Consider the following 8,572-nt stretch of genomic DNA (forward strand, 5'->3'; position numbering starts at 1 on the left):
GGAGAACCCCGACCACCTCTGTTTCCTCTGTGTGTTTCTGTCCTCATGTCCACTACCGAGAGAAAGGCTGCGGTGTGCAATCCACACAGCATTTCAGCTCTTCTCATCCATTACACTTTTATTTATTTACTTATTTATTTTCAAAAAAGCCGATCGAACCTTAACAGTGAGATGTTTGATTCCCTGCTCTTTTGGACAGAAACTGGCCCTTACTCTAAGGAGTCGATACATGCTTTCGAAAGATGGACTTTGTAGCCTTCAACTTTTTCATCTCTGCACAAGAAGCAAACCCAATGCAAACTCAACTGGCTAATAGGGCCAGCATTTCCCCAGGGAAGTACTAAAGCAACTTATTACCTGTTAGCTTTGGGATGCGGATCAGTCTCCTCCGTGCTGGGGCAGGTGCAGGTGGGGCTGCAGGAGCTGACACACTTTCTTCCCTCTGCGGCACCCGCAGAGCCTTCTCCCTCCTGATTTCGTCCAGGGTTTTAATATGGATTTCCTGCAAAGGCTCGGCTTTGTGCACTGGCTCTTCCAACTGGACTTGGCCAGTAACAGATGGACTGAGAATGCTTTGCATGTTGTTTTCACCCTGAACCCTTCTCTTGGGAGGCAACTCGTCTGCATTTTGCTTCCCGTCTTCTGATTGCCTACGTTTTCTCAGAGGCAGGGCTTGGGAGAAAGCTGAGATGCAAACTGCCTGGGAAGGTCGAGTCTCTTTGGTTTCACACTGCCCTTCAGCTTGGAGCTGAGCTGGAGTTCCGCCTCGTCGATTCGCTTTCTCCTGGCGGATTTCCTCCAGTGTTTTCACATGGATGTCTCCTGTAGACTTAGCAGCCTTCTCTGGGGTCACTGAGAAACGAGAAGCACCAAAAGATGAACAGAGAATCCAACAGTACTTCCAGTCTCCAAAATCTGTTACAGTACTAAGGAAAGCCAATCTGCAGTGTTCACAGAAATGCATCTGGGGACAGCGGCAGTCGGCAAATCCTTCTCCTCTCCTGAGCTGCTTGTACCATTTTGAAGACCAGCCCCTCCACACAGAGTTGCTACACAAAATCGCTAACTTATCCTGTTCCCTTCCGACTGCATCTTTCCATTAGCATCTCGGACTCCTGTTCCTAGCAGTGGTTCTGTTCTACCTGTGCCTAAACATCGTGCACCTTGGGAGGGCTGACGGAAGATGCGCAAGTGGACAAATACCGCGTCCCCAGACCGCATTTCTGATAGCAGCCATCAGAAGAGATTCAGCACTCCAGGAAAACAGAACCAGGTTGCTTTCGTTTTTCCTTTTAAATCATTTCTAGAGCATTCTTATGAAAATGCGGATAAATTAAAGGAATTAAGTGTGATAGAAAGAATGTCCAGGTATTGTCTGTTCTCGTGCTAGTTAGAAGAAACACAAAGCCTAAGTCGAAAATCTGTGCATCAATTTGCAATGCCCGCTGCATACCTGTAGCATTCGTTGGTGCTTTGTCAACCTCCACCTTCTTCCCCAGTGCTTCAGCAAGGCTGCGCTTCACTGGGATGCCACTCCCGTCACCTTCTGACAGAGAGAAAACAAGGAATACTTGAAGAACAGCTCTTTGGAGGACAGTGTCAGAACTGTCAACCACAACCTTCCAATTCTCAAGCATATTTTATTCAGTGTGCCCCTTAGCTGTTCATTATTATTATTTTGCCATTTCTGCAGCCGGCACGGAACTGCAATTTTCCTCTCTCAGACATCAGAAATACCCTCCATGCAGTCATATTTGGACAAAGGCACCCCAACGCTACATTACCAGAAGTTCTTACCTTCGGAGGCTTTCCGTTTTCTCCACATCTCACCACGATTCAATCGAATCTGAAAAAACAAACAACAGAAGAGCACAACTTGAGAATCGACCGTGATATTAGGTCTCATTCTTAGAACCAAACCCAGAAGCTAAGCGGGTACTCAGTGAACCAAAGGGCAGCAGGCATCCTCCTACACAACCCCTCCCTCTTTCACGCTCAAGAAAAGCCAGAAAAAATCAAAGCACCCAAGCATACCTTGCGAGATGCGGAGCGGGAAGGGGAATAAGAACCACCTCCCTGGTTGGCCATGCTGGAGAAATTCCTAGAACAAGCTCAGGTTCTCAAGGATCTCTCCACAGGGACTTCTGCCACTCCTGGAAAGAGCTGCCTTCGCTCCTTCTTGGACGGCAAGCCTTCTCCTGGCTTGATCAGGGAAATCAAGGAACCCTAAAGAAAGTATCGAGAGGTGAAAAATAGTGAGCAATAAGCATTTTCCCGGCCTTCTTCTCTTGCTCGATTGGTTTCTTGAGGGGGGCGGGGGAAATGCCTCGACATCAGCTGCGTACAGGAACTATGCCAACGCTCAAGCAACCTTCAGTGGATCGTGGAAGTGATTGACAGCTGGGAACACGCGACCGACTCCCACAGCCAACAGTGCTCCCTCAGCAGAGGGCTGGCGCAGCCACGGGACAGGCACGGCCACGGAGCTGCACGGCGCCTTGGTGGCTGCCAGGCTCACGTGTGTCACCTGAGCACACTGTGCTGTGCACACTGATGTCACAGAAGAGTCAACCTCACAGCTGAGTGCCTGCCTTGCCACCACCATTGCTCTTGTGAGTTCTCATTCAACGTATGCTGGAGAAGGCAGAAATGCCAGCCTTGGATCAGGACAGAAAACGTTGCACACCACGGAAGCAACAAGGCACGCTTTGGCACAGCCCGTTCAATAAAGATGTGCTCAGGCGGAGGCCGGTCCCAAATCACTGACGCTTGATTTTTAGGAAGCACCGATTAGAACGGGATGGCTTTCCCTTAATCCAGAACTCCTTCCTTCCTGTGTTTGCACTGGGAGGACCTGCTCTCCTGTTCTCTCTGTCATTTTCCTCTTTGGTGGCTGACCAGGCTCCGGGAATCCCTGCCACAGGAAGGCTGCTGCTACAGCTGCTGAGCCTGCTCTCGGGGCAGAGGGGCACTCTGGGAGAATACGCGCTCTTTCTCTCTCTCTTTCTCTCTTTCTGTTTTTTCTTTCCCTCTTTCTTTCTGAAATGTGTGCTCCTACGGAATCTGAAATGGAATCAAATACCCCTGGCAACAATCACTTGGCAGGGTGCGGGGTGGCAGGTGGCAAGGGCAGCGCAAGGACCAAAAGGTCCCCAGCCTGGCTTTTCTCCTGAAACACCTTCCAGCATCCATCCAGCAAGCACTTCAACTCACCTGTTCAGCCCGCTCAGTCTAAGCTGCAACCAGCTCACGTCCACAGCACAGCGCTGCTTCTGACGTGATCTCACAGCGTTCTCTTCGCAAAGGAAGGCCCCGAGCTCAATCTGCGATGCAGCACGCACAGCAGAGCACCAGCTCTGGTACCAAGCTGTAGGCCAGGCCTTCCCATCCCAGCAACGACTGTGACCCAAGCAACCGTACGCATCCCTTCCGTGCTTTCATCATAGTCGAAGGAAAGACACGCCCACTTGATCCAAGGTTGCAGAAAGAAACACCAAGAACACCCAAGGGTGTTATTTTAAGCTTTCAGAATCAGCAGTATTCACAGCCTCTAACTCATGGTGATCCCGAGCTATGCCTGATGAAATCTGAATATGTAGTAATAGCCTTTTTTTTTTCTCCAGGGAGTTTCGGGCAGTCCTCTCCTCAGCCCCTCCCTTCTGCCATTCTTCTCATCGCTCCCCTGGGACTTCCGTTGCTCCTCCTATACTCTCAGCTTTTCCCACACGAGGCTAGCACTGTGTCATGGTTTCATGATTTTTCATTATCAGTATTCCACATCATAACATCATGCAATGCACTGGGGGTTTGACTGCTGATGCTCAAGTTCCGGGTGCCTGTCCAGAGGAGAAGAGCAGCTACGTTTCCCCAGGGGGCTTTGCGGTCAGCGAGGAGATATAACTCCCGGCAAGGTCACCTGATGCTCTCTTCTTTGCCTGCACTGCTTCGCTTGCGCTTCTCTGCCTGCGCTTCTCTGCCTGCGCTTCTCGCCTGCGCTTCTCTGCCTGCGCTTCTCATCTCAGCGTTGTGGTAAGGCCGATCCACCATCAATTTCACATTCTCTCTCCTTATAAAATTCTATTGATACCATATTTAGTAAATTACTCTGTTTTACCTCAGATTGTTGCCACTGTTTTCAATTATTTTGGGGTCCCTTATTTTCTTTTTTTCCGGGGGCGCGGATCCGCGGATCCCTCCGCCCTTCTAGTCACGGAACCGGGCCGAACCAGCCCGTAAACCGTTGACATTCTTGGTGGAGAATGCAGGCACCAGTTGCTTTTTAGCTTTTTGAACAAATCTCTCTCTCCGCTCTCAGACAGCTTCATTGGGAATGTTTATCTGTTTCACCAGTACTGTCTGAAAGCGTGACCTTGAAAAGTCCAGGCGGACTGCCAATACTCTAGGATATTTGTAAACTTTGAGCCTTGCTATCTTGTTTCTGTAAAAGAAAAAAAAAAAAATGCTTTCTCTACTGAAACTGCCTTTTAAGGGGCTACATGCCACTGTCTCTTCTTTCTTAATGCTAAAAACATACTGGGCCTTAATTAAGTTCACCACTTTGCTCTATGGAGCAATAGGTATATATAGCCAATTGAAAACATGGATGGAAATAACTATGTGGCATCTGCATATTATGTGGCATACCATTCCAGAGGGAGCTGCTAATTTTACAGGGTTGGGGATTCTTAAGCAGGTTTCCAGCCTCTCCTTTGAATTCTTTATGCGGATTTTCAATGCTCACCTGATCACGTTATTAATCTCCGTGAATGTACTGCTCACCATTTCACTTATTATTACTATTTATTATATTTTGAGGAAGTCTGCCCCAAAACCAGTAAATACTGAGTGGCAGGGAATGTGGAGAGGCCTGGGGGAGACTTTAGAGAGATGGAAATCTTCGGTGTCATGGAACTTTACTCCAGAACACCTGAAAGACCCTGAAAATTTAAACAGATATTTGAGACAGGAATGTCGCGGCTCAGGAAGATCTGAGGAGGCCCAAATTATTTGGGGCCTGGCTAATGCTTACCGGGCCTTATTCAATACTATCCTGGAGAGGGAGAGAGTTTGTGAAATTGAAAAGGAGAGTCTCAGGGAAACAGTGCAAAATGAGCGAGAGAGTCTCCTGGTCGAGAGAAACAGCCTCCAATCTGAGAGAGATGCCCTCCGAATTGAGAGAGACTCCGTGCAATCCAAACTCAACAGTCTTCAATCTCAACAAGACACCCTCCAATCTGAGCTAGATACTCTCATAATCGAACGAGACAGGCTCCGAGCTGAACTGGAGGATGAGAGCATTGGAACTGACCAACCTGATCAACTACAGGAAGCACCACAATTGATGTCAGTTGCCCCTGTAAGAGGACGGAAAATGAAACGAATCTCGACTCAGTTAGAAGAGAAGAAAGAAGAGGAGAGAGGTCCAGAGGGATGGCTCCAAGATCCACAAGAAGCACCCCTAAGTCCAGGGGAGGGGCCCTCAGTAAGACCACGGTCACCGACGCCAATGAGGGCAACAAGAAGTCCCGAAAGAGTAAGAGGTGAGCAAGATATCGTTACCATTGTTGATCGATCTCTGAAAATGAATGAAATTCGAAGTCTGAGAAAAGACTTTTCACGTCACCCAAATGAGCCTATTGCCACTTGGTTACTTCGATGTTGGGAAAATGGGGCTAACAGTGTGTGGCTGGATAGTAGAGAAGCTCGCCAACTGGGTGGCATTGCTAGGGACTCAGCCATTGACAGAGGTATTAGTACATGCCAGAACCAGGCCTTTACCCTCTGGAAGCGGATGTTGTTAGCTGTAAAAGAAAGATACCCCTTCAAAGATGATCTGATGCCTGAGAAAAAGAAATGGGCTGATATGGAAGAAGGCATCTGTTATTTAAGAGAATATGCTGTGGTGGAAATGCTACATAGCCCCGATTTCATTCCTGACGAGCCAGACCAAGAGCATGATCCCAAGAGAGTCAGGTGTACACCAAACATGTGGCGTACATTCACAAAGACCGCACCAGAAAGGTACGCCAGCACATTTGCAGCAATGTATGGCAGAGGGGAAAGAAGACCCCTTATAAGTGAATTGGTTAATAAACTTCAAGACTTTGAGTTACATTTAAGCCCTCTGCGAGCTTGTGTTTCAGCCATTACAAAAGTAGCTGAAAAGCTGGACAGAATGGAGAACAAACAAGAAGATATAATAGACAAACTATCAACCGTGCCTGAAGCTGATAAATCCGTGGAGGTAACGGATACATCAAATGGGGACCAGAATTCCCAAAACAGCCTATTGGAGGGGCTGATCAACTTGATTTCCTCCCAGCCGGTGGCATCTAATGTCTCAGCTATCAAAAGAAGACGTTCTCCTGCTCGAGCAAGTGACAACAGTAAGACCACATCACGTTTTGCCTTGTGGCATTACCTACGTGACCACGGAGAAGATATGAAGGAGTGGCATAAACAACCTACTCCTGTACTTCAAGCACGGGTAAGAGAGTTACAAGACAAATCAACCACCAAGGTGAACTTCTCCAAAAAGGTGATTGCTCCAGTTGCTGCAGACAATGAAGGTAACAAATAGAGGGGCCCTGCCCCCAGCCAGGGGGGGGAAAGGGATAATAGAGTTTATTGGACTGTGTGGATTAGATGGCCTGGCACATCAGAATCACGAAAATATAAGGCCCTGGTGGATACTGGTGCACAGTGCACTCTAATGCCCTCGAGTCACCAAGGGACAAAATCAATTTATATTCATGGGGTGACTGGAGGTTCCCAAGAGCTGACTATGTTGGAGGCCGAAATCAGCCTCACTGGTAAAGACTGGCAAAAGCACCCTATTGTGACTGGCCCAGGGGCTCCATGCATACTTGGTATTGATTACCTCAGAAGGGGATATTTTAAGGATCCCAAAGGGTATCGATGGGCCTTTGGAATAGCTGCTGTAGACACGGAAGGTGTTAAGCAGTTGTCTATTTTGCCTGGCCTGTCAGAAGATCCATCTGCCGTGGGGTTGCTATGAGTGAAAGAGCAACAAGTACCGATTGCTACAAAAACGGTGCACAGACGGCAGTACCGCACCAACAGGGATTCCTTGCTCCCCATTCAGAAGCTGATTCACCAACTAGAGAATCAGGGAGTGATTAGCAAGACTCACTCACCTTTTAACAGCCCCATATGGCCAGTGCGTAAAGCCAGTGGAGAATGGAGGCTGATGGTGGACTACCGTGGCCTGAATGAAGTCACACCCCCATTGAGTGCTGCTGTGCCAGATATGTTAGAACTCCAATATGAATTGGAGTCAAAGGCAGCCAAATGGTACGCCACCATTGATATTGCTAACGCCTTTTTCTCCATTCCTTTGACCAAAGAATCTAGGCCACAGTTTGCTTTCACCTGGAGGGGCATTCAGTATACCTGGAATCGTTTGCCCCAGGGGTGGAAACATAGCCCAACCATTTGCCATGGGTTGATCCAAGCTGCACTGGAACAGGGAGGTGCTCCTGAGCACTTACAGTATATTGATGACATCATCGTGTGGGGCAACACAGCAAAGGAAGTTTTTGAGAAAGGAGAGCAAATAATCCAGATCCTTCTGCGTGCTGGTTTCGCTATTAAGCGAAGCAAAGTGAAAGGGCCTGCCCAGGAAATTCAGTTCCTAGGTATAAAGTGGCAAGATGGCCGTCGTCACATCCCAACAGATGTGATCAACAAAATCAGTGCCATGTCTCCACCCACTAATAAGAAAGAGACACAATCGTTCCTGGGTGTAGTGGGTTTTTGGAGAATGCATGTTCCAAACTACAGCCTCATTGTAAGCCCCCTTTATCAGGTGACACGGAAGAAGAATGATTTTATGTGGGGTCCTGAGCAGCAGCAGGCTTTTGAGCAGATTAAACAAGAGATAGCCCGTGCCGTGGCCCTGGGGCCAGTACGGATGGAACAGGATGCAAAGAACATCCTCTACACTGCTGCTGGAGAGAAAGGTCCCACTTGGAGTTTGTGGCAAAGAGCCTCAGGAGAGACCCGAGGCCGACCCCTGGGATTCTGGAGTCGGGCGTACAGAGGGTCTGAAGAGTGCTACACTCCAACTGAGAAGGAGATCTTAGCCGCGTATGAGGGGGTTCGGGCTGCTTCCGAAGTAATCGGTACAGAAACACAGCTCCTTCTGGCACCTTGACTGCCAGTGCTGAACTGGATGTTCAAGGGAAAGGGTCCCTCCACCCATCATGCTACTGATGCCACTTGGAGTAAGTGGATTGCACTGATTACGCAGCGAGCGCGGATGGGGAATCTCAACCGTCCAGGAATCCTAGAGGTGATCATGGACTGGCCTGAAGGCAAAAAGTTTGGAACACCGCCAGCAGAAGAGATATCACGTGCTAAAGAGGCCCCACCATATAATGAACTACCAGAAAATGAGAAGACATATGCCCTATTCACAGATGGATCGTGTTGTATTGTGGGGAAACACCGCAGATGGAAAGCCGCTGTGTGGAGCCCCACACGACAAGTTGCAGAGGCCACTGAAGGAAAAGGAGAATCGAGCCAATTTGCAGAGGTAAAGGCTGTCCAA

At 48.6% G+C, this 8,572-nt stretch overlaps 2 protein-coding genes across 2 annotated transcripts; one reads left to right on the plus strand and one right to left on the minus strand.

The window, feature by feature from the left end:
* Positions 1–214: 214 nt before the first annotated feature.
* Positions 215–4,153, minus strand: LOC146543679 (zinc finger CCCH domain-containing protein 11A-like). Its single transcript, XM_085231804.1, has 5 exons — positions 2,035–4,153; positions 1,798–1,846; positions 1,454–1,546; positions 358–852; positions 215–273 (listed from the first exon to the last, which is right to left on the minus strand). Exons 1-5 carry the CDS (start codon positions 2,086–2,088, stop codon positions 215–217), a joined length of 750 nt encoding a protein of 249 aa, XP_085087930.1. The 5' UTR covers positions 2,089–4,153.
* A 175-nt stretch (positions 4,154–4,328) lies between these two features.
* LOC146543680 (uncharacterized) lies at positions 4,329–8,181 on the plus strand. The gene is made up of 2 exons (XM_085231629.1): positions 4,329–6,244; positions 6,570–8,181. The coding sequence occupies exons 1-2, from the start codon at positions 4,460–4,462 to the stop codon at positions 6,711–6,713; spliced, it is 1,929 nt and encodes a 642-aa protein (XP_085087755.1). The 5' UTR covers positions 4,329–4,459; the 3' UTR covers positions 6,714–8,181.
* The last annotated feature ends 391 nt before the right edge of the window (positions 8,182–8,572 follow it).

Source organism: Meleagris gallopavo, chromosome 10 (genome assembly GCF_905368555.1).
Source record: "Meleagris gallopavo chromosome 10, MGAL_WU_HG_1.1, whole genome shotgun sequence".
In the NCBI taxonomy this organism is placed as follows: Eukaryota; Metazoa; Chordata; class Aves; order Galliformes; family Phasianidae; genus Meleagris; species Meleagris gallopavo.

Coding starts and splice junctions, on each gene's coding strand:
- LOC146543679 (XM_085231804.1), bottom strand. CDS start 2,088: ATGGCCAACCAGGGAGGTGGTTCTTATTCCCCTTCCCGCTCCGCATCT. Junction 1,847..2,034: donor CCCGCTCCGCATCTCGCAAG/GTATGCTTGGGT, acceptor TTGTTTTTTCAG/ATTCGATTGAATCGTGGTGA. Junction 1,547..1,797: donor AAAACGGAAAGCCTCCGAAG/GTAAGAACTTCT, acceptor TCTCTCTGTCAG/AAGGTGACGGGAGTGGCATC.
- LOC146543680 (XM_085231629.1), top strand. CDS start 4,460: ATGCTTTCTCTACTGAAACTGCCTTTTAAGGGGCTACATGCCACTGTC. Junction 6,245..6,569: donor AAGCTGATAAATCCGTGGAG/GTAACGGATACA, acceptor CAGACAATGAAG/GTAACAAATAGAGGGGCCCT.